Genomic DNA, 26,496 nt, shown 5'->3' with positions numbered 1-26,496 from the left:
ACTGCCTCCTCTCTCTCTCTCCTTCTGTGTTGCTCCCTTTCTCCCCTTTTCTCATGAGAGTTGGACATATCCTATTCTGTCAAATCTTTCTCTGATTCATCACTGTTTCTGCCACTCAATTACACATCATTTTCAAACAAGGGTGTGTCCTTCTACTAGCTAACTTTACCTTCATTGTTTGGGATTAAAGGTGTGTACCACTATGCCTGGATCTAGGCTTTTCTTTGCCTAAAATTTACTCTATACCAGGCTGACCTGAACTCAGATCTGCTTACATCTGTCTCCTGAATTAAAGATGTGTTTGTATTCCAGTTGGATCACAGACTTGGATGTGATCTCTTGCCAGAGCAGCCATGTTCTAAATTAACATTCCTATACTATACAGCCCAGTACAATACAGTGCTCTTTGCTGCTGAGGCAGGATGGTAACGCTGCAAGCCCATCATCTGTGCAGATGAGAAAATGGAGGTGGGCATGCTCCAGCTTGGCTTGCTTTCTCCATTTCCCCTTCTTTGGAAACAAACTTCTCTTTGCCTATTGTTTTCACTGACACTTGCTGACTTCCAGTGAGCTCTAGGTTGAATGTTGCCTTCCCTAGACAGGATGATTCCATTCTCTGGTCTCCAGGGTAGCATAAAGTACGAGATTCTTAGACTTCATCAAGGTACCATGGCCTTTTCCTAAATTATAAAGAATCTCTCCAAAGGCTTGGTATACCTTAGCCATCTTTCTATCCCCAGCTGCCAATTTCGCTCAGATCCCAAGATCCCAAGATCAGTGCTCAGATCACTGGAGGCTAATTTTGAAGGAAAAAGTAAAGAACAAATTTCCTACATACATTTATTTATTTGTTTATTTGTTTGTTTGTTTGTTTATTTATCTCAAATTTTCTTTTGGACACAAGGTCTCATGTAGCCCATGCTAGCCTCCAACTTCCTATGTCTCTTAGGGTAACCTTTAACATTTGACCCTCTGCCTCCAATTTCTGAATTCCTAGATTACAGTGTGCTCCCATCACACATGATTTATGTGGTACTGGAGATCAAACTGAGAGCTTCCTTGGACTCTAGTAGGCAAGCACTCTACCAACTGAACTACATCTCTAGCACCTCACTTCCACACTTAAGGTAATCATTTTAGCAAGGCTGCCTGCTGTTGTCAAAGGACCCTGTCAGTACTTTGAGGTGACTATAATCCCTCTGGAAAAGAAGGTTTCATTTTGTACCCTAGATAAAGTAATTTAGTAATTACCATCCCAGTGACTTCAAAGACCTTCATGTCTCTCAAGGTGGCTGTCTTATAATTGGGGGAGAAACTCATCAACTATTATACTTAAAATATTAATGAATTCTGGTCTATTCTCAATACATGTATACACGAACAATCACTTTTTAAAATCCCATGCCTTCGAACAGCCCTAATTGTTTCAGAAAGATAGAATTAATTTGTAAATGGTACTTTAAATGCTCTGAATATTTACACAATTATTAAGCAAAATTAAAAACACATCCATATTTCAGAGTCTGTGAACACTTTTGTTTATTTTAATAAGATTACTGTTTTTTTGAGAGAGCATCCCATGTATCCCAGGCTGGGCTCATTACATAATCCAGAATGATCCTGATCTGATCCTCTCACCCATATCTTCTGAGTGCCAGCATTTCTGGGGTGTGCCACTCTACCCAGTTTGTGAGGAATGAAAGCCAAGGCTTTCTGCATGATAAACAGGCACTCTACCCACATGCCAGCCCTGGGAACTTCTGTGAGCATATACACAGGAGTGTGTGTATGTGTGCGCGGTGTACATGCATGCATGACAGAGAAGGTCAGGTGTCCTGCTCTATCACTTTCCATCTTATTCCCTTAAGACACGATCTGTTACTGAACCTGAAGCTACGTGGTATACAATAAGCCCCAGCAAACCTCCAGTCTCTGTTTGCCTCAGTGTTGGGGTTGCAGGCATGTATGCCTACACTTGACTCTTTAATGTGGACTCTGGAGGGGGGGAGTTCCCATTCTCCTCGAATGCTTTTAAGTGTTTGGCTGATCAAGGCAGATTCTGTGGCTGACAAGTTAGATCTAGAGTTAGATCTAGAGCAGTATGGCTGAGGCCTTCTACCAACAGAGGACAGGTCCAGACATGAGTACCTAAGGAAAGGTAGCCTGGCCCATGGTCCCTTTGGGTACTATGGACAGGTAACTTCACCCTAGTCAGCTAGAATCCTTTCCTTGGGTCTTTTTTTAACTGGGATGGAGAAGAAGGGTCCCTTCTTTTACTGGTTGAAGCTGAAATGTGAAAGGGTCATACTTTTACCAAAAAAAAGAACCTGAGACTCAGAAACAATAGCGATTAAGGTGCACAGGCAAAAAGAGGTAGAGACAGAAGGATTCAGCATTTCTAAGTCTAGCTGCAGATCAGAGCCTTTCTTTGTCCATGTGTTTGTTTGGGTACGTGTGCGTGTGTATGGAGGCCAGAGGTCCACACTGGCTGTCTTCCTTGATCAGTTTCCACCCCCATCCCCCCTTTTGAGACACTGTCTCCACTAAGCCTCGAGCTCATTAGTTCAGCTCTGGCTGGCAAATGAACTCTGGAGATCCACCTGCCTCTGCTCTGTACCCTCCCATCTAGCACTGCAGTTGCATACACATTTGCTACCACACCTGGCTTTTATGTGCATAACAAGTACTTTACCCACTGAGACTTCTCCCCAGCCTTTCTAATCTCTTGGTTAATATATATTGGGATGTCAAACGCTTACACATTTCATTATCAATTGGTTTGAGTTTATGTTGTTTGCAAACCAAAGGAAGAAAAAAAAAAGAATCTTACCAACCAGGGTGTTGGCACAAGCCTGTAATCCCAGAAACTGAGAGTCTGGATGAGGCTGGAGGGCTCTGAGCTAGAGGCCAGCTGAGAGTATATAGTGATACCCCGTCACAAACAGAACAGAACAAAACTCAACACTTGCTGAAGCTGTTACCACTGGAGAGTTCTAAAATGAGGTAACGATTCACAGAGTTTTTTTATGCAAGGTCACAAGTCTATTGTGAATAATCCAGTAAATGCTCGGTACGTGGCTTGTTGGGTAAGCCACGTTTTACAATGTGTACTCATTTTCGATGCACACATCAGTGGGGTCCAGAGAGCAGGGAAAGTACCAGCGTGACCTCACTTAAACAAAGACGACCATATGCTGTTATGCTGCCTCTGGGGAATACACTATTTAAAATTATGATTGCGTTCTAAACAGACCATCCTAGAGGGATAATTACTTTTCTTTGACTGGATCGATACTTCTGTTCTCATCGTTTACTGCTTGAGTGACTGAATTTCAGACCAGAGAAGAAACCTAGGTCGGCAGCCTCGACCTCCTGTTATCTGGTTGGGAGGATCAGTGTGGGTGTTGTGAGCCTATGGTGGGGAGCAGGGCCAGCGAGCACAAACCCCTCATACTAATTAATTTCTAAGTTTTCAGTGAGAAAAGTCATGCTTGCCCATGGGCTCTCCTCTTAGCAGATGTTTCCCTATGGAGTCGAGGTATTCCTCGGGTTAAATACCCTTTACAGAGGTCCACGAATGACGACTCACACCACACTCACAGCTACTTGTGAGGATGGTGGAGGGAAAGCATCTCAGGACTAGAAGAAAGGAAGCCTTTCTGGCTAGAACAAAAGGCAATGTTCACCCAGTGGGGACAGATGTACAGTTCAGTGTCTAGCACCCACAACCCACCTATGTGGGTATTGTGATCCTTTTATTCCACTGCAGCTTGAAGTCTCTGGTACACTCAAAGATTGACTTCTGCAAGAAATTCTGTGATTCAACATAAGCCTATGTTACATTCTTTCTTCATGTTTTTGTGTGTATAGGTGCATGTGCTTATATGTGAGCATGTAAGTCCGCGTGTTGGTGTCCTGCTCAGTCCTCCTCTCTTAGTCTTTCAATGAATCTGGAGCTAGGCTGGTAATCAGCTCTAGCAATCCACCTGCCTCTGCTTTCCACAGCAAAAGACCTCTAGGTATACTCAGCCACATATACTTTTTACGTGGGTGCTGGGATCCAAACTCAGTCCTTTATGGTCTCATAGCAAGTGCATTTTCCCACTGAGCCATTGCTCCAGCACATTTTTTTTTTCTTTTGAGACAGAGTTTTATGTAGCTCTCTGGCTGTGCTCCAACTCATTATATAGCCAAGGATGATCTTAAACTCCTAGTCCTCCTGCCTGCCGCCAACCCCCGATTGAAGGGGTGACAGGTGTGTACCACCAAACCAGGTTTATGAGGTCTGGAACCCAGGGCCACATCTCTGGCCCCTACACTGAGTTCTTTCCCGGCAAGAATAATAAGGGATGCTAAGTGATAGAAAGCATTTTGTTGGAGCGGCTGTAAGTCCTAACTGATCAAAATAAATGCTTGTCAAGGCCCTTAGAAGAACCATTTGTATGCGAGCAATGTGCTAACTGCGAACAAGACTTATGATTTAATTAAAGCTCATCACAGGCTGTCTTCACTGAGCAATATTTTGTTGGATGTTAGCTGAGTTACAACTGAAAGGTGACAAAACACTCTTTGAAAGTTTCCTTTTATGCCAACATGTTATGATGTCCCCGGTCTTTGCCCATCAGCTCTCAGGCTTGTTAGACTGTGGTATGAGTCAAAGTTGTGCTTGGCAGACAGTACAGCCTCCAAGGTCAACCAAAGAAGGTTAAGCCTTGCTCTGGGGCTGGCAAGATGGAGCAGCAGGTGGTGGTACTGGTCTCCAAGCCTGATGACTTGAGTTTAATCCCCACGACCCATACCATAGAATGGTGAACTCACTCCCACAAATTTTAAAATCTCTCTCTCTCTCTCTCTCTCTCTCACATAAACACACCTTGATGTGCCACTGGTGGGGGTGAGACTTTTCATGCATTGATCTCCTCTCCTCTTTCTACAATCTAGCTGGAGACAGATCAGAGAGTGGGTGTGTATGAAGCATGCCTAACCTTGCTCTAAGTAATACTTTTATTTCTAGCAGAAAGGACATGAAATCTCACAGGTGATGAAGTTTGCGACTATTGCATAAAGTTACACAGCATCTTTGGACCTTGGTTTCCGTGAAGTAAAATCAGGGCATCCATGCCTACACAGCTTTGCATAGATAAATGCTATAATGTGCAGAATGTTTTGGCAGACGTTTTTGGTTTTGTTATATCTTTTGGAGACAAGGTTCCATGCAGCCCAGGATGCATTTAAGCTTGCTGTGCAGCTAAGGACTACACTGACCTCCTGATCCTCCTGCCTCCACCTCCTGAGTGCTGTGATTACAACAGTGTGCTCCCATATCCAGTTTATAAGATGCTGGGTATCAAATCCAGGGCTTTGTGCATATGAGGTAAGCACTGTGTCAATTAAGCTTTGTCACCAGCCCTTTTGCTGCTATTGTGATTTTTGACATAGGGTCTCATGTGGCCCAAGCTGTCCCTGAACTTGCTATGTAGCCAAAGATGACCTTGAACTCATGATCCTCCTGTCTCTACTTTCCAAGCACTGGCAACACCACACCCAGTCTATGAGGTATCTAGGAATCAAACTCAGAGCTTTGTGTATGCTACACTCTACTGACTGACTTACAACCCAGGCCTTTTGTTTTTGCTGCTGTTAAAACAGGAGCTCTTATAATTCAGGCTGGTCTTAAGCTTCCTATGAAGGCAACCTTTGACTTTCTGATCCTTCTGCTTCCACTACCTACAAAGCCTTAGGATTACATGTGTAATCACCACAGTTTACAAAGTACTCGGGATTCAATCTTAGGACTAGATCTACCGGCTCATCCAGTTTCACAGACAGCATGGATTCCACCACACTGAAAACTCTTGCTTCCATAGTTCAGTCTGGCCTTGGACAAACAAGAACAGTAAGAATTTGCCCAGGGCTTGGCAGTGACCCCCTTGCCCTGGCATCTCCTTGGAGAAGGACCTATTTCCCATATGCCCTGTGGGTGGAAGCACAGAACACCTCCCACTGCGGTGGACACTCCAGTCAGCCCCTGGTTATCTACACAGGGCAGCCTGTCACCTGTCAGTCTGTGGTATCTAGAGACACACACACACCTGCCGCCTACCTCCCAGGATTTTCCTTGACTCTTTTCTCAGAGTGACGGGAAAGCAGCCCATCTCAGGCTACCTCCACCTTCTGCACCACTATGTAGAAAGTCAGGGCCCTTGGGTCCCCCATCAGACTGCCTGCCTGAAGCGCTCACTGGAGCCAGGAAGTTGCCTGAGAAGCCAGTAAAATTTTAATGCACTCTGTAGTGCGGTCATGTCATACTCGGTTATGGCAAATAATCCCAGATGCCTGCAGAGGTAAAATGGAGCTGTAATGTGCTTGCCTCCTAACCCGAGCTGACAGCGGTGATGTACGACTACCATTAGCGGAAAATATCACTTCAACTAACCCATGATCCGGCTCCGCTCAGGGTCACATTATCCATGAGGAACAAATTACACTCCCAAAGTAAATACAAATTTTCTACACAAAATGGGTACGAGACACACACACACACACACACACACACAGAGAGGCAGAAAGAGAGAGAGAGAAGGGTGAAGGAGGGAGGAGGGAGAGGAAGGGGCTGGGGATGGAGGGGATGGGGACTAGCCATTCCCTTCCTCCTTGGTGCTGAGTGACACAGATGATAAAAGATGGACAATCATTGGCTGACAGGGTGCTGTGCTGTAATCAGCTCAGCCGGCACACACTCCAGCCGATAAACAGTATATTCTCCCCTTAGTGGCAAATACATAATCTTTAATGTGAACATGGCTGCTTCAGATATTTACTGCCATTTGGGCTTCAGGGACAGGCCATCTCACATTTGGTGCCCAGAAAGGAAGGCCCGGTGGCCCTGAGGGACACAGAGATTGCTCAGAAGGGTCGGGACTGGTGCTTGGGATAGATGAGAGGGTTCTGGGTGAAGGAGTGAGGTCAAGTGATGAACAAGAGCCAAACTATCTTGTGTGGGAGTGCCAATTAGAGATGATAGTTATAGTACAGTCCTGCATGCTGGTCATAGACAGGTACCAGTCTGGATCAATCTCATGGGAGGGAGATGCTAAAAATGCCTCTGTCCCAGGTCAAGCTCTTCCCAGACAATGCTTGGACATGAAGGTGAGTCTTTCTTCCTTTCTGGGACTTGGATGATCAATAAAGCAACTCTTAGATATAATGCTAACATTTCCAGGGTACTTACTATGTATTAGCATTGGTAGACACTAGGGGTGAGTTACCTAGGAACTTAGTATTTAAATAAATATTAAATGTCAATACACACACATACACTTAAAGGAAAACCACGTTTCATACTCCACCATGGGTAAAGCTTATTCCGGTAGTTTGCACAGTCTGTGCCTCTAATCAACTATCACAACCCATAGGGGACTCTTTGCTATTCCCATGTTAGAGTCAACAGTACGTCTTCTATACGGCCAGTCCTTCTTGCCTTTGTGTAGTGGTTTAGGCTCATGTATTTGAACACTTGCTCTCTAGTTGGTGGTACTGTTTAGGAAGGTTGTGTAACCTTTAGGAGGTGGAGCCTTGCTGGAGAAAGTATGTCACCGGGGATGTACTTTGAGGTTTTATAGTCTAGATCCACTTCCTGTTCCCTTCTGTGTCTCTCTGTGTGTATCTCTCTCTGTATCTATGTCTCTGCCTCTGTTTCTCATTCGTGGATGAAGTGTGAGCTCTCTGCTTTCTGATTGTCAGGCTGGCCTCACATACCTGCTGCCATGGCTTCCCTACCATGATGGACTGTCTCCTCTGGAACTGTAAGTGAAAATAAACCCTTTCTTCCCTAATCTTCTTTTCTCAGAGTATTTTATCACAGTGGCAGAACAGAAACTACTATATCTTGGAAAACTGTTTCCCAAGCTGAAAAAATAAGAAGCACATACCAAAATGGCCGTGCCTCTGCTATCAGTGGACTTGTTGAATCTACTCAGTGTTTACTGTCATGGTGTAGTGTTTAGAAGCTAGCTGGAATCATGTGGATGGAAACGAAGGTGAATGGACAGGTGACATCCTGGAGTCTTGCATCAAAAAAACCACATAGCACAGGTTACAATATGGTTCTTGTACACTTCTTGACTGTGATCATTTGGATGGGGGCCTTAGTGGGAGGGTTAGTCCTTAGATGGGGACCCAGCTGGAACTGGAAGAAGCTTTAGGAGGCCTAGTTATAGAGAACAGGTCAATAATGTGGGAGAGTGCCCTGATGTGTTTAGCAGGACCCTGGTTTCTTCTTTCTCTCTCTGTTTTGTGACTACCATGAACTCAGTGTCTTTGCTTTACCACATGCTCCTTGTCATAATATTCTGCTGACCCACAAGCCCACAGCGATGGTATCAGGTGAGCATGGATAGAAACCAGAAGCCAAATGATTTCCCCCCCCTCAGGTTATTATTATTATTATTATTTTATTTTTTGGTCACCAGAACAGAAAGCTAAGCTACAAGGGAAAAGGACTCACACTCTAGCTCTTGAACCATCCTTATATCCCATTTTCCTAACCTGTAAGATGAAGACATGAGCTTCAGAAGATGAAGTCTTTGAAGAGCTGCCATGCTGGTCTTCATATGATATACACTTCAGCAGACCATATATAAAATAATGTTTGTACAAGTATTCTAAATAATGTAGCACATTCTTCAACTAGAAGTTATGTTTCTTTCTCTTTTTGTTTTTATCTTTTAGTGTTTTGAAATGAAGTCTCACTATGTCACACTAGGTAACCTGGAACCCTCTATGTTGACCAGGCTGGCCTTGAGCTCACAGAGATCTGCTCTGCCTGCCTCCCAAGTATGGGAATTAAAGGTGTATGCCACCACACCTGGCTTGAGTAGTTCTTCCTTCCTTCCTTCCTTCCTTCCTTCCTTCCTTCCTTCCTTCCTTCCTTCCTTCCTTCCTTCTTTCCTTCCTTCCTTCCTCTCTCTCTCACTCTTTCTTTTTTTGTTTTTCAAGACAGTGTCTCACTGTGTAGCCTTTGCTGTCCCAGACTCCCTTTGTAGACCAGGCTGGCCTCAAACTCACAGAGATCCGCCTTCCTCTGCTTTCTCAAGTGCTAGGATTACAGGCACGTGCCACTGCACCTGTCTGAGAAGTTATTTCTTTATGTTACTACTTAGACAGTAATATTAATTAATTAAGGTAATTATTAGGTCTTCTTGACCCGAATCTCAATTTGTCATTAGTAGCATCTACATGTTGGCAGCAAGAACTCAGAACCTTGAAAAGTCATTAGAAATCCCCCAAACAAAACAAAATCCACATTGATTTTCGTGAACACTGTAACTATTCATTCCAGGGACTCCCAGGAAATCTGTTTCATATGCTCCAGTCCCCGGCTAGAGCATCATTCATCCATGTTTTGGGATAACAATGGAGAAAGTTGCTTCTGGCCTCAGGAAACTGAAGATGTCACACAGTTCTATAGTTAGCAGCCACCAGTCTGATTAGGAAAAGTTCTACAATGTACACAAGGGGAACCTTTTCAGATGTAGCATTAATAATAAGAAAAAGTGGATTCATCCACTGAATTTTGAGGTGTGTGTGTATGCATATGTGCACCTGTGTGCATATACATGTTGCAGCCAGAGGACAATCCCTTAGTTGCTCTTCTTTTTTGAGACAGGGTCTCTTACTGGCTTTGGAGTTCACTAAGTAGTCTAGGCTGACTGGCTAGCAAGCCCCAGGGATCCTCCTATGTCTGCCTCTCCAGCACCAAGATTACAGGCATGTGCCACCTTGCCCAGCATTTTAACATGGATACAGGGAAAGAAATCCGGTTTCATGCTTGCAAGGCAAGCACTTTACCAATTGAGCCACCTCTGCAAAAACAACTTTTGAGACTTCGCTACAGAATAGAGTTGAGATAATTAGTAATGTATGCTAATACATACATCTTATTGTATTTACCACACTGGAACAGCAGTTATGAGGAAAAATTAGCTGTGACCACCTTGCTATGCAGGACTTGCAGGGGGACTAACTGAGGCAACCACACAACATATGAAATTATACATTCTTGTAATGAAAGTGACATTTGCACACCTCTGCTGAGCACAGAGCACTGTCCAACTCTGATATGAAATGAGGAAGATGCTTTGAACAACTACAGAGCAGTACAGATTGCTGAGATAGAATCTGCCATTAAAGGTGTCACTAACCCAGATGTGTTTGATACCAGGTGTCTCAGGGGCTATGGTCAATCTCATAAGGCCCATAGTCATTGACTCCAGCACACTGGTCCATGGCTTTGTAACCATCCTTTCATGGAAGCCATGAAACCCGGGCAATACCTCACTTAAGAGAGTGGAGATATAGAATCATGTGCTCCCCTTCAGATGTTTCTAGAACTCTTTTTTTTTTTTTTTTTTTTTTGAGATAGGGTTTCTCTGTGTAGCCTTGGCTGTCCTCACTTGGTAGACCAGGCTGGCCTTGAACTTACAGAGACCAGCCTGCCTCTGCCTCCCTGAGTGCTAGGATTACAGGTATGCTTCACTTCACCTAGCTTAGAACTCCTTTCATAGGTCAAATTGGACTTGTTACCAATGACATGAGCACATGAAACATGTTTTGTGAGATCTTTACTCGGCTGCTCTGCTTTTCCAAATCCATACTGAAGACAGAAGAATGGAGAAGGAACTAATTTCTCTGACTATAGGAAGGGTCCAGCTGAGACCAGACTCCACAATGTAGATGATGCTGGAGAGATGGCTCAGTGGTTAAGAGCACTGTCTGCTCTTCCAGAGGTCCTGAGTTCAATTCCCAGCAACCACATGGTGGCTCACAACCATCTACAATGCCTTCTTCTGGCAGGCAGGTGTACATGAAGATAGAATACTCATATACATAAAATCAATAAATCTTTCAAAAAATTAAATTACAAAAAAAGAACATGTGGATATATATGAGCAGCTGAAGGATGCAGCAGACAGGTCATGAATCCATTGGCATGTTCACTTCAGTTACTTAAATGAATCAACACACATATGCCCATGTTTGTCCACCATGCCTTTTTTCACTCATGTATTCAAAAGAGATTAAAGGAAACAGCTCTTGTGGAGTAATTTACAGTCCTGAGGCTGGAGACATAACTCAGCAGGAAGAGTGATTGCCTAGCATGCACAAAGGCCTGGGAACTATCCCTAGCAAGGCATAAACCAATTGTATTGGCAAATGCCTGTAATCCCAGCACTTGAGAGATAGAGTTAGAAGGATCAGGAGTTCAAAGTCATCCCTGGTTCCATAAGAACCTCCCCTCCCCCAACCTAAACAGCACACACACATGCACACACACACATACACTATATATATATATATAAATTTTTTTGGGGGGGGGTCTGTCATGCTGCTGAGATATACAACTATATATAAAAGCCAGGACATCCAATGCAAGGCCACCTAATCCAGACCCACTACAGATAGCCATTCCAAGGCCCAGTACCATAGTGTGATTTGTCTACAGCCTGGAAACTAGCTGGCTAAAAGACACTAGTCTTCAAGGGTCCCTCTCTATGATCTACCACCATGAAAAACAAAATGTTTCCACAGAAATCCTATTCTCCTTACTCTTCTTTACATTCACCCAAAGAAACAAAAGTTTAGCTGAAGATATCTGATAAATTTCCAACAACTCTTACTTACATACAATAAATTATATGGGCGCCATCGAGATGGCTCAGTGGGTAAAACACTCGCAAGCTGGAAGACCCATCCCCTGAACCCCTTGGAGAAAGAGAGAACTGACTCCCACAGGCTCTGTTCTGCATATGTTTACAACACACACGCATCTACCACAGGCAAAAAAAAAGTAATTAAAACATTTAAATCTCTGTATTATATCCCATGTTTTTCTGGGATATGTAATGATATACACTGGAAGGATTACAGTACACAGACATTCAGTTTTACTTTGGCCTGAAAATGTGATGATAGGAAGAAGGGAGGAAAAAAAACATAATAAGGTTGAGGATTTAAAATAATTTTCAGTAGAGATTTAGTCTGAAGATGGCATAAATAGGAATGTTGGGTGGATATGGGGTAATTAAGCCGATTGGAAACACGATAACATTGGAAGAATAATAAAATGTCATCTTAACCCAGACATAATATTGGAGGGGTAAGGAGAGGTTGATAGGCATTTTGGAAATTGAGACTCCAAATTGAAAAAGCTCTTGAAACTCAGCCAACAATTATAGAAATTGCCCCCCAAATGCTAGAAAATTTACAAATGGCTCAGAAATGTTTTTTATGAGAAAATCAAACTGCAGAAGAAGCACAGAGGCCTGGAGGGGAGAGACTGCATATTTGTTGGGGCCCAGAAAGCAGATACCGGGATGGCTGGGGAATACCCAAGTCTGAGTGCCAGGCCGCCGAACAGGGCTTCTACATGCTTTCCCCACAAGAAAGGAAAATACCCAGTGCTTCATTTCTGCCCAGTGCTGAGCAGAGCAGCAGAGCCACAAACATAGAACCACATTTCCCACTCTTTTTAGGGGATGGAGAGTAGGGAGATGAGGGGATGGGGAGTGGTTATTTGCTTTGCTTCCGTGAATGCTGGACAGTGAAGATTCTGTTCCTAGCTGAAGAACTGGCTGAAAAACAAAATACTATTGCTCAGTTGTCTCTCTATCAGGGCGAGTGTGTGTGTGTGTGTGTGTGTGTGTGTGTGTGTGTATACACATGCATGCATGCTTGTTCAAGCTCACAGATGTGTTTCTATGGCAACACAAAGGCCAGAAGAGGATGTTGGGTACATATCTATCACTCTAGGCCTATTCCCCTGAAACAGGGTCTCTCAGTGGATCTGGAACTAGGCAGGCAGCCAGCAAGCCCCAATGATCCTCCCGTCTACCTCATCCTGTAGCGATGGAGTCATAAGCACATGGCCACATCTGCATTTCTGTGTGGGTGCTGGGGTCTGAACTCAGATCCTTGTGTTCGTGTGGTGAGGGCTCCTATCCAGAGTCATCTCTGCACACACAGCTGACTGCCAAACCAATGGTGAAGGTTCCATAAGCAACAGGGAGGGCTTTCTCTCAGCTTCTGGAATGTGGCTGAGGGTGTACAGACTCTAACAAGGGTAACACACGGCCTGGCAATCAAGCGACAGTACGCTTCCATTACAAGCACAAAGCCACATGCCTCTTCAGTTTGACTTTTCAGCTGTTTCAAAGTCCTTCCGAAGCCAAGGGAAGCCTGTGTGTGGTCTATGCTGTACTAGGAAAATAAGCCCCAGTTGGGTTTCTTTGCTTAAAAGTTATCCCATTTCTACATATGTGAGAGCATCATGACCAAGAACAACAATTAAACAAAACTTATTTTGTTTTGTGAAGACAGGGTCTCAAGTAGCCCAGAATGGCCTCCAACTGACTATGTTGTTGAGGATGACCTTGAATGTCTGCTCCTCTTGTTCTCACCTTCCAAGAGCTGGGATTACAGGCAGGTACCACTTCGATGGATTTATACCGTGCTGAGGATGAAACCTAGGGTTTCCCTGCATGCTAAGTAAGAGCACTACCCACTAAGCTTTATTTCCAGTTCCAGTTTTCTTGGTAAAATATTACTTTGGGAGTAGGACAGACATGGGAGTAGGGGAGGTATCAGAGATCTTATTTGTTATATTATTAATTGAAGATTATTAAAACTTTAAAATTAATAAATGTAGCAATAAAAACAATGGCAACAACAAAAAAATCCTAAAGAGGACATAAAGTTGGATGGATAGAAAAAGGGGGTACACCTTGGAGAAGTTTAGGGTGAATGTAATCAGTATAGATTGGTAAGAGCCTGAGTGTGGTGGTACACACCTTAATGCCCACCATGGGAAGCAGAAGCAAGCAGGTAGGCAGATCTTGATGAGTTGTTGGCCAGTCTGGTCAACATAGCTCTATGAGTTCAAGGCCAACCTTATCAACATAGCTCTAAGCCAGCCAGAGCTACACAGGAAGGCCTTGTCTCAAACAAATGAACAACAACAACAATACACTGTATAAAATTCTCAAAGAACAAATAAAAATTGATAAAAAATAATTACCTCAGAAGTTTTTTTTTTTTATATTATCTCTGATTAAAATAAAAATACTGCCTCTGGCCCCATTAAGCCTGAATAAGAACTTTCCCCTATAAATAGGAAAGGTTTGATACCCGAGAACAGCTGCCAATGGGGCAAAACCGGTATCATCTATTACTTAATAGTTGTCTGCTCATTTTATGATGGCCTTACATTACTCTGGTGTGAATGAGTAATATGTCTGGATAAGGGGAGTTAAAAATATATGGTTTGGGGGACCTTTTAGAATTTATTGCTTCCATCTAGTCTGTTCCAGGAAGTGTCCTTAGGATGAGAGCTCAGTTCTGGGTTCCCTTGGAGCCCTCTGGGTCTTTTGCAGGATACAAGCTACCTGAGCTGGAGCACAGCTTTCCTCTTTCCCAAGGTCAGTCTTGATCCAAGTAAACAAAGTGTAGCTAACATGTACTGAGAGCAGGCCTTCAATCCACTCAAGAACACAGTGGGGCTGTGTCACCCCAGCTCCTACATTACAACACCAAGGATCATCCTCATGCCAAATAAGAGACAGTGACAAGATTAGAGATTCCTTCTGACCAGCCATCCCATGGCTCACACAGCAAAAAAGAAGTGGGCAGGTGGAGGGATCGTGAATTTAAATCTTGACATTAACAGTGACTACATGAGGAGTATCGCTTCACACGGTGAGAGTGCTGCGGGTGTTAGAGAAAAGGGAAACCAAAGAAAATGCAGACCAAGTGTGCAGAAATATGACTGTTGCCGCATTGTTCTCCTTATAGCAATTCTTTTCCAGTGTGGGATTGGTGTAATTGCTTAATTTGGGTGATAAGGGGGCCAAGTGCTGCCTCCTCCTTGTTCCTAATGACAAATGAAGCGACATCCCACATCCAAGATGCTGGGTTCACCGCCCACTTAATTCCCCACCTGATTTCTCCCTTCCCAGGAGTCTTCCAGGTTCTCTGCTGCTAACATGAAATACGTTCCTGTGGCTGAGGATGCTCTGAGTGGGGGTCTCATCAGATCCTTTCCAAATTTAAGTCTGTCTCCTGCATTTCAGAAAGGCTCTGCTTTCCCAGCCCTTTCACAGATACTCTCACATTAATTAGTAAGGGTATCATTTTATAAATTATAGCTTCATATCAGAAGAAAGCAGAGTTTATCTTAATTCAGTCAGCTGTGTGAAATACCATACCCTAATTTTAGACTGCTGGTTCTACGGATCCCCATGGAGTAAGAATGACAGATCTTCAGGAGAGAATTCCCACCAGGTCCCTCCTGCAAGTCTCACTTCTGGCTACAAGAGCATCCCCAGTGGGACTTGCTGAAGGGATCCCATGATGCTGAGTGGCATCTACTCTACCATTAGCAATTCATATTTGTATTCGAATCCTCCAAGCAGTGCCAGCAAGCACCCTAGTGGGCTCAAGGGCTCTGGGGAGAGGCCCTGCCACAGAGCAGGCTGACAGGGTCCCTGCAAAGCTGGGAGGATGGTGTTCAGGTTGGCAATAAACACTATCCTGTCTCAGCTGGAAAAAGAAAAGGCTCGCAGACTTAACTACACAAGGGCCAGGCAGGCACTGGTGCAATTAGAGGCTCCTGCCGGGAATCCCTGGAGAAACACCCATGTCACGGCAGGAATAGCACACAGGGTGCAGCTCCCAGTAACAAAGGCCTTCGTGATTTTCAAGGTGCAAACCAATTACAACCCAGTGCCAAGGAAGGGGGTATACCAGGCATAAAAAGGATGTGTCTAGTGCCTCTTGCCCTTCCACTGACTTCTCACCCTTGGACCTGTCTGTGTTTATTCTCCTCCCAGCCTGATACTCACCCTCCACCACCATTCATTCTATGTAGCTCTTTGCTGCTGCTTCCAACCACCTTGGCCAGCCCCCTCCAATGCTTCTAATACCCACAACCATTACATTCTAGAAACTACCAGAATCTGATGATCTTCTAGAAGAGTGGTTGATGTCTGCTGAGACTCTGAGATAAGGGACCAGGAATAGAGATCAGGTCTGGCGTAGTTCATTGGGGGATTCTGAGGTATAATTGATTGAGATACTAAGAAGGAATGACAATCAGGAATTTTTACTATCTTCTCCTACTACTGCAGACAGATGTGTCAATACGGAATCCAATCCAATCCATCCATCCATCCATCCATCCATCCATCCATCCATCTATCTATCTATCTGAAATAGCACCTTCCTGTGCAGCACATGCTGGCCCAGAACTTGCAGTTCTGCTGCTTCTGCCTCTAAAATGCTGGCATGACAGGTATGCATCATCAGGCTTTTGAAATAAAGATGCTTGGGCTAGGGGGAGAGTTTGCTTGGAAGTGGTAGTTGTCCAAACACAAGTTCAATGCTCAGAACTGACAGGCTTCTTTATGATCCTAGTGCTGGGGAGGCAGGGTCAGGTGAGCCCCTGCAGTTTGCTACTTAGCAAAACTCCAGGCCACCAAGAGAATATCTCAAAAATCATGTAGATAGCACTTGGTAATGATACCCAAGTTTGTTCTCTGGCCTCTGCATGCACCTGCCCATGCAGGAAGATGCACACACACACAAGTGTGCACAGAAAAACCTTGAACGAAACTCACCCTCTTGGAGAAGAAAGGTCAGCTGCTGCTTGCCTGTCGAGATCTCAAAATGGTCAAAAAGTTTCAGCATCTTCCCGAATGCCAGAGACACCCCACAAAATTATGGTGACTTTTGCCATATGCCCATGTGACCGTGGGGCTAGTTTGGGCACTGAGTGCACTCTATATGCTGTCACCCACTCTGACACATGTTGGCTGTCCAAGACACACAAGGTCCTACTTCCAAGGAGCTAAGATTCTCTCCTGGGAGTTGAAGGCAGAAAGCTCTGACTTGTCAGTTAAACAAAAGAACAGCCCTCAGCCCCCTACCCAGTGTGTACTTCCGCTGTCATCCAACAGCCCATTACCATGTCACAGCACGGCGCACCCTTCCATAGGTCACTTTGTTTAAAATGACATGGATAATGCACATGTCAGCAAGCTGACAGTCCTGGCCGTCCTTCAGAGATAAAAACCTCCAGGCGAGAGCCTGTTCTTATCTGGGGGACACGGGCTGGTCTATCATCCAAGTCAGGCGGAGCGTGATTTCTCCAGAGAGCACTTTTTTCATTTCCTGATTTTAAGGAAATCAAATAAGCACCATTTGTCTTCATCTGAATATGCTTGACCTGCTCAGATGATGGTGTCTCGGGTTTTATAACCGGCTACATATGCTGAATTCAAATTAATGACAGTGGCGAACAGGAGCCTTCAGATCTCTCCTGGAGGATGATGTGGAGGCGGAGGGAGGAAGTCCAAGATGGATGGGGAAGGATTCTGGGGAGGATCAGCCAGCCCACGGGAGGTGAAAATCAAGGAATAGGACACAGGGGAAGGGAGGGCTGACCAGTTGCTTTGGTCACATGCAGTACACAAACTCTGAGATTCAGGTATGTTTTCAAGTTACACAAGGTGTCAGTGAAAATGAAAAGACAGGTGGTTGGTAGATGTCAGCAGCTAGGAAGGAAAAAGTATACCCACAAACCTCTTGCTTTAGTCAACAGAAAACCTACTTTACTGGTTCCGGTTTCGATCTTCTGGAGGCTCAGAGCCTGGATTCCTTCTTCATCCATGTTGAGCTGTGTACATTGAGGCTGGACCTCAGCCCCCAGGTAGAGCATATACCTGCTGAGGAGACGCCCCCTCCCCAACACCCATCCACAGAAGACAGCAGAGTTCCCCTGACCACCCCTGTCCATCCTGCCCTGTCGGCACAGCACTGACATTTCTATTAGAAAGCTATAGAAAAGCAAGAGGAAACCCAGGGGTCAGTCAAAGGGAGGTAGAAATGACATTATAAATGCACAGGAGGAAGTGGAATGTTTTCATCATGAACCGAAAGGAAAAGAAAAATCAATTCCTCTTTAAAAATATTTTGGGGTCTACGAGTCATCATCCATGAAGTGAAAACTTGGTGTGACAAAAATAAGACGTGGGCATGATTCAAAGAGGTGGATGTCACAGATTGGCAGAGTATATCTTATCATTGAAATGTCACAGTGTGGACAATAAGACATCCCTCAGGAGGGAACAGGTGCCAGGAGGAGTGCCACAGTGCACACAGAACCTCTAGTATTATGTTTGCAATGGAGGGGGTGGTGTCTTACCTTCTCTTCCTGGTCGCTGTCACTGTCGCACTAAAAATGAAGACAAGAAAATAAAGGTCAGTGTGGTGATTATGCAATTTGCTTCAGAAGCTCCGCCTTCCCCACGGGCAGGGCAAATGCAGGAAAGGAGATGTCTCTGGGCTAGAGAGCGGTCTACAGTTCCAGTGATAAACAAGAACAAATTGCTGGATAACAAAGCATTTGTTCTGTCAGTTCCCTCCCATCAGTCCCCTTGGCTCAGGAAGAGACTCCACCATACAGCAAACTCTGAAGGACAAGAGGACACTCAGCTGGGGGCTAACCCTGCCACAGAGTGAAGGGGACTCAAGATCCTTCCGTCTGAGGGTTCTGGAACAAAATGACTTCTGCAGAAGAACATGTTCTGCCTTCAGCTTTGGGGAATGGTTGTCTTTCTCCTGAATCTGCTTTGTTCATTTCAATCTCTCAGGACTTTGGGGAGGCAAGGCTCAAGACTTATGACATTGTAACAGTTAATACTGACTGCCCTTTAACAGGATTTGGGTGGGAGAGGTTGAGACAGGGTTTCTCTGTGTAGCCTTGTCTGTCCTGGACTCCCTTTGTAGACCAGGCTGGCCTTGAACTCACAGCAATCCACCTGCCTCTGCTTCCCTGAGTGCTGAGATTACAGCTTTGACAGGATCTTGGGTCACCTTTGTGGCATGTCTGCAAGGAAGTTTCTAGCCTGGATTAACTGGGGAGGGAAGAACCTCTCTAAATGTGGTAGCACACCATCCCATGGAACAAGGCCCTGTATGAAATGAAATGGAAAGAGTGAGCTGAGCTCTCAGATCTCTCTGCTGCTTCCTGATTGTGTATGCAATGTGACTGTGACAGTTTAGACAAGAACAGACCCCGCAGGCTCACATAGGTGGATCACCAGGGAGTGGCACTATTTAAAAGGATTAGAAATATTAGGAGGTATGGCAGTGTTGGAGGAAGTATGTCACTGGAGGTAGGTTCTGAGGTTTCAAAAGCTCATGCTAAGCCCAGTCTCTCTCTTCCTCTCCCCCCCCCCCTTTCTTTCTCTCTCTGCCTGTGGATCAGGATATAGAATTCTCAGTTACTTCTTCAACACCATTTCTGCCTAAGTGCTGTCATACTCCCACCATGACATTAGTGAACTAACCTCTGAAACTGCATTAATCCGCAATTAATGCTTTCTTTAATGGGAATTGCCTTGGCTATGGTGTCTCATCATAGCAACAGAACAGTGGCTAAGATAGTGACCTACCATCTTGATAGCAGTACCATGCTACTGCTATCCTTTTCCACCAGGATGGACTATACACCCTTGAACTGTGAGCCAAAAGAAGTTCCTCCATAAGCTGCTATTGACAAATAGTCACAGCAGTGAGAGAAATGACTAATAATGATGCCGAAGAGTAGACGGAAAACTCCCCACAGATGATGCACCGTGAACAATAAGTAGTGTGATATGCCCGATCCCAACTGTTGCTCTAGGTTTGGGAGAACCAAAGAAAGAGAATTATCTCACAGTTTCGGGTTCTTCTAAAAACCAAGAGTGTTTTCTAAATAAGAAATGGGTTAAACAATGGGGTTGGTGAGCTAACTCAGTTGGTAAAATGCTTGTACAAGGATTTTAATTTGGCTTGGTTTTCAGGACCAGTGTTTAAAAAAAAAAAATGGAGGCATACATCTGTAGCTTTAGTGCTGGGGTAAGGAAATAGAAGGGTCCCTGGGGCTTATCGGCCAAACTGCATAGCCTATTTTAGGAGTCCCAGGTCCCAGAGAGACTGTCAATTAAAACAAACAAGCAAACAAAAAACAAAAGAATGTGGATGGGGCCTGAGGAAAATCTCTCAAGGTTGAACTCTGGTCTCTGCAACACATGTGAGTGTAGATGTACAAATACATAATAAGGGGTGTGTTTTGTTAGAGTAAATGCTGAGAAAGTATGATTGCATGGAGAGGCCCTACTGTTCTGGACAGGAGTCAACCACACCAAGACATAAGGCAGAGCCTCAGGCTGCTCTGTGGTTCACCCAACCAATGTGGTGTGCAGATGGGCTCACTTTGATGAGTGGTGGAGAGAGAGCACCACTAGGAAGAGAGATAGTCACAGGGGGAGAAGCTTTGCAACTAGGACACTGTCTATGCCAGCATGTGCCTGGTTTGGGAGTGGGTGAAAGAGATGGCTTAGCAGCTCGGCAGTGAGAGTTGACGGTCTTCGTAATGCATGGCTAAGGAGAACAAGCTGCAGGTGAGTCTAGGTGGGTGCCAAGATTTTTACTGTGGCCACCTGTATACGGGAGCAGAAGGTACCACCAAAAAAAAAAAAAAAAAAAAAAAAACAAACAGGAAATGAGCCAGAGCTGCCTCCACAAGACAGACACCCACAATTCCCTTCTCCTTAAGTGCATATCTTCTCGAGTTCAAAAAGGCAATACTCTCTTTTCCCACTCTTTTTTTTTTTCTTACATTTTTTGGGTAGCTATGAGAACCATTCTGGCCAAATGAGATTTGAAGTCTGCAGAGGTTCTAGGGTAAGGAAGAGGGAGGAGAGAATGAAACTTGGGCCTACAAGATGGCTCAGAGGGTAAAAGCCTGATGACCTGAGCCACACAAGCCTGATGACCTGAGCCAATCATTAGATACCAGGACAGAAAAAGAGAACTGACTCCTGAGTTTTCTTGTGCTACAAGCATGCATGTAGGGATAACAGACACACATACACACACATATCATATATATACATACAATAATAATACAGGTTTGTTTTTTTTTTTTAAAGAGTCTCAGTGTCAGGCAGGTAGCTCCTGCCTCTTCAAGTATGAGGAGTCAAGAATGGGATGAGTGTATCAACAGTAGCCATTTTGCAAAAGTGGGGTTTAAACAGCCCTAAAAGCCTCAGTGCCAAACAAGATGGAAAGGCCAAAGGAAGAGAAGACTAACATCACTGAGCCACTGAACCCAGGTAAGAATGGACTCCTGTTTTTGTTAAGAAAACTAGTTATTATTGTCCAAGCTAACCTCAGAGTGCTACCAACAGATGGTAATAAAATCTCCATCCAAAGGACATGTGTGGAAATCACTGCCTCTTTCAACCATAAGCATTTAGGAGCTTACAGTGACAGGTTTTTTTGGTCTTTGTTTTTGAATTAAAGTTTCATGTATTCCAGGCTGGCCTCGAACCTGCTTGTTGGCCAAGGATGGCCTTGAATTCCTGATCCTTCCACTTCTACTTCCCAAACACTGGAGTGACAGTTGTCACTTCTCCCCCTGCCTACCTGGTGATACAGGTTTATCAGACTCTGAGTGACTGACAGCAACATTTTTTTTTTTTTGTCAAGTCCAAGGGTATCATTTCCAATCAGACTTCCACCCATGGTCTGTCTGCATTTGCATCCTTTTGTCCAATTAATGACTGGCTTCTCTATTATGTGAGACGAGATGAGTTGGGGAGGAAAGTGGGTGAAATGAAGACCTTGAGGGTCTAGAGCCACAGATGGATGTGGGGGACTGTATTCTCTGGGGGAGGGTGTCATCTCTCTATTGCTTTTTACAGTATGTGGTACTAAAGTCTCAAGCAATTTTCAAGGCTGACAGAGCCTGCTTGAGGAAGGGTGGGATGGAAAGGAGTCTTTTTGTTTGTTTGTTTCTTTTCTTCTTTTTCTTTGAATTGCTGGGGGATGTGAACCCAGGGCCTTGTGTATGATAGGAAATTCTCTACCACTGAGCTACATTCCGCAGCCCAGAGTGGTGCCTTCTGTCATGCCTGCTCTTTCCCAGATGTTCACAGTTATCCATATGAGGTAATGACAGTGAAGGCTAGAGCGACACGTTTCCCTCCATCCTCCAGGGTCTATGCTCAGGAGAAGATGCCGGGAAAGTGGGGAAAGCTCCCTCTCCCTTCCCCATCCAAACAGCGGTAAGTCTCTGGAATGGTTATTCCTATCAAAGCATTAAGCTTCCCCGCTTTTGGAGAGTCCAGTTCTAATTTCAAGGTCCACTTAATTCCGCATCAAGTAATTACTGATATACCCAGAAGCACCTTGCCTCCAGAGTTAAGCATATGGTGAAGAACTGAGACCTACTGGTATCCATTATGGAAGCCACACGGATGCCAAGCTGATTACAAATGCTGGGGCTCCCCACGCGCCACACTCGTGAGTGACAGGCCCCTCACAAGGCCAGCCAGAGTCTGCCAAAACACTGTCTACAGCACCAGGGGCCCACATGGCGCGCTGAGAAAACAGTTCCATTTCTGGTATTAAATTCCCATACTGACCCAAGGACTTTGCCGTGAGCTCAGCAGGAGCTCACCATCCAATTTACAGCTCCGCTCTCTGGAGCCTCCAGTGCCAGCCCCTGGCAGAGAGCAATGGCGGTCAACCCCTCCAGCTCATAAATTATGCAAAGGCAATAAATGCGTTCAGCAAACAGCGCCTGACGCTTGCCCAGCCTGGCTCCTCACACATTCTGCAGAAAAAAGAGAGAGAGAAAAGCCAGAAGCTAGATGCATATAAGAGGTCTATTCCACTCATAAAGGGGGTTTGTTGACAGCCCCAGACGGAAAGCGAGCTGGGGTCCTGAGCGGTCTTTCTGCCTCACTGGCAGTGGTTTATAGGCATGCTTTATGAAAAAGGGAGGCTGTTTTATGGAGTCCGGGTGGGGAGAAGTCATGGTCTCCAATTCACATTTAATACACTGCCCAGCTTTCACACCCTGGGTTCAACCCGCTGTGGATTTTTTTTTCAAGCCAGATGGTTGTTGGTCTTCAAAGGTTAAAGGAAGAACTGTCTGTTTCCCCTGTCCCTAGACACCCACTCTAATTTATAAGAGTTCACGCTGAACCACCTCCTGGTTCAGGTTTATGTTCTGGAGGAGGCAGGGAGATGGAAAAGGCATGTCAGGCACAGAAACGGGTCCCAGCTGATTCTCTGTCTTAAGCATTTTGACATCAGGGTCCTGCCTCGGTTTATTAGCAAACAGTTTGCCCACCAAATGGGAGCTGGAGATGTCAGAGTGTTACCATGACAAGGTTTCAAAGCCCTGAGAGAGAAGTTGAAATAGTTTCCTTAATTTTAATAGCAAGAAATGGAGAAGGACAGAGAAAGAACTGTAGTCAGTCCTTAAGACAAGACAGAGTTTAAACACCATCCTTGATGGGGCAAATTGGAGGCCTGCAGCGAACACCACAGGCTTTGAATGCAGAAACAGGAAGAAAAGAATTTAAAGACAGAGCCTCGGCCACCCCAACATAGCTACCATTCAATTGTAACTTCTCCTTTCAGAAACTGCATGTCAACTGTTGAAGGTACCAAGTCCTTCTGTTTCAAGTCTGCAAACCACACAAGAGGCCACTGTGGCAGTATATGCTCGATTGCTTGATTGATTGATTTCAGACAAGGTCTCATGTAGCTCAGACTGGCCTAGAATTTGCTACATCACTATAGATGAACTCTGATTCTCCTGCCATGGCATCCTTACTGTCGGGATTATTGTCCTGTGCCACTGCACCCAGTGCTAGGAATGGAGCCCAGAGCTTCTTGCATGCTAGGCAAATGCTCTCCCAACTGAGTTACATCCGAAGTCCCTATATTTAATAAAAAAATAAGCTTCCAGAAAAATCCAAAAGGAAAACAAGCAGGGCATGGTGGTCCATGCTTTAAATCTAAGCACCCGGGAGGCAGAGGCAAGGGAATCTTTGAGAGTTAGAGACCAACCTGGTCCAAATAGTGAGTTCCAAAACAGCTAGGCCTACCTAAAGAGCCTGTCTCAAAAGACAAAAGAAAAAGGTCACACTAAAAAATCTTATTCTATTTAAGAGAGAAGGTGATGTTGATAATTTCTCTGTGAGGTTCCCCATGACAGCCGCCACAGTAATCTCATGTAGGTTGACTGCACAAAGCTGGAAGGCAGCACGGGGTTTAAGGAAATCTCCTCTGACAGATCCCCAGCTTGAAGCTGTGCTTGGGCCACACCCTCACCTGAGATTGTCTTCCTCCAAGCTTCAACCTAAAAATCTGCTGGTCCTCTTTAAAACAGCCCCCAGTCTCTCACTGCATTGGCAACAATCTCCTAAGACAACACAAATCCTCCGTTTCCACTACCTGAGTTTCATGTTGACCATGATGGTCATCTTCCCGCACAATGAGGTCTTGCCTTGATCGTGTTTTACTCCCAGGCCTTGACACACACTTGGTGTTTAATTATATTGACAACTTTTATGTTGGCTTGATGCAGAATAGAGCCATAAGAGAGGAGGAGGAGGGAACCTCCACTGAAAAAATGCTTCCATAAAATCGGGCCATAGGAAAACTTGTAGAGGCATTTTCTTAGTTAGTGATTGATGGGGGGAGGGCACAGCCCATTGTGGGTAGTGCCATCTCTGGGCTGTTGGTCCTGGGTTCTATAAGAAAATAGGCTGAGTAAGCCATGAGGAGCAAGCCAGTGAGCTGCACCCCTCCATGGGCTCTGCATCCTGACTTCGGATTCCTGGCCTATTTGAATTTTTGTCATTGAGTTCCTTTGATGATGAACTGTGATGTGGAAGCATAAACCAAATAAACCCTTTCCTCCTCAAGTTACTTTTGGTCATGGTGTAGTAACCCTAACTAAAACATATTCCAATTCTGTGTTTGATTCTAGGTAAGGTGTGATTAACAAGACAGGTGATTCAAAAGGGAAAAAGTAGGATGGAGCACAGCAATATGATGATATAATACACTGCAAAGTTTGACTGAACATGGTTGGCAGATTATTAGTAGATGCAACAAGAAAGATAGATTTATTTATTTATTTATTTTTTTATTTATTTATGCAACAAGACGGCTCAGGAGGCACTTGCTGCTAGGCCTGATGTGACCTGAGTTTCAACCATGGAACTCACATGATAGGAGAAAACCAACTCCCCCAAATTGTCCTCTGACTTTCATCTTGCACACATGTGCACAAGAGCACACATGTACAAACACATGCACATGTGAACACACATACATAATATATATGTGTATATATATATAATATATATATAATAAAAATCCCTAGCAGATCATGGAGATAGGACTCAGATGAAAATGTCTTCCATTAGAAAAGGCAAGAAAGCAAAAACAACAACGAAACACCCCAAAAGCAAAAGGGTAGGACTGAGATCTTCATTGCCTGTCCTCAACAGCAAGCCCTGCTCATTTTTATTTGGGGAATCTCAGTTTGCGTGTTTTAAGACTCTGCTCTGAGCCATAATAAATGAAGGTCTGCAGCCTTGTTCGGCCTGTAGAAACCAGGACTGGGCAGCCAGTGATGGAATGCATTCTTAAGCAGAAAGTGGCAATCATTGAATACATCACACACAATGACATTGAGGAGGGCACTGCTCTCCATTCTGCTCAATGGACCTTGCTGGAGCACTTATTTTGTATCTCAGATCCATTTATCATCACCACCAAAGATGTCAGGGCTGAACGCTACTTGCTGAACAAAGTTATTTTATTCTCTTTTCTGCCTAAAGGAAATGGAAGGAAAATGAGGGGGAACTCCCCAACTTGTAAACCACACCATCTCACATCTAGTACAATTTAACTTGGCCAGTGACAAAACAAATCGATTCCCCCTTTGGGCCAGGCGGTTTATCTAAGACAGTAAGGGCATCCCTTACCTAAAAGCAATTTCTGAAGAAGCCACCTGAAGAAATCATGACATTTATTTCCTTCTTTTAAAAAGCACTGTGACTAAAAACATCCACTGCCAGCTTGCCCCACTTGCTGTGCAAGCAAAAACATGCAGGCAGCCATCTTGTGCCAAAGAGTCCCCTTTCCCTCTGTTTACCTAGCTATCCTATTGGTTTTAGACTTACATGACATTTAAAGCTATTGGGGCCCTTGAAGTAAAGAACATTTTAATCCTGAAAGTGGTTTTAGGTAGGTGTTTTTTCCCCCTCGGTGGTGTAAAATGATGGTTCTGGTTCCTCTCTTCTGTTTCAACAATAACTCCACAGGGGGTCAAAAATAGCTCAAAGCAATGAAAAGATGTGTGTGCTCTAAACAGTAAGTCGGAAGAAGAAAGCAGCACTCCCAGGATGAGCTCATTAGAAAATAATACAGTTCAGTGTTCAGGAGACAGGAGAGCATAAACTTTTACAAGCTTCTGGACTTTGGTACCCACAGTCTAGCACTCCTATATAGGGAGCTCTATGGGATGCAGTATTTTGCATGTTGGAAACAGGCAGAGTGCAATCAACCGATGTGGGCTGAGAGATC

General features: G+C 44.5%; 1 protein-coding gene across 7 annotated transcripts in view; it reads right to left on the bottom strand.

Annotated features, from left to right (window-relative positions):
• The window catches only part of Auts2 (activator of transcription and developmental regulator AUTS2), a 1,094,751-nt gene that overhangs the window by 312,736 nt on the left and 755,519 nt on the right, over positions 1-26,496 (bottom strand). For all 7 annotated transcript variants that reach the window (XM_060382248.1, XM_060382252.1, XM_060382249.1 and 4 more), the window contains one exon: positions 18,257-18,286. In XM_060382248.1, coding sequence (XP_060238231.1) covers positions 18,257-18,286 — 30 coding nt within the window. The remainder of the gene's footprint in view (positions 1-18,256; positions 18,287-26,496) is intronic.

This window comes from Meriones unguiculatus, chromosome 4, assembly GCF_030254825.1.
Source record: "Meriones unguiculatus strain TT.TT164.6M chromosome 4, Bangor_MerUng_6.1, whole genome shotgun sequence".
Classification (NCBI taxonomy): domain Eukaryota; kingdom Metazoa; phylum Chordata; class Mammalia; order Rodentia; family Muridae; genus Meriones; species Meriones unguiculatus.
Note: the sequence above shows the minus strand (reverse complement) of the source record. Positions and strands in the feature narration are given on the sequence as shown.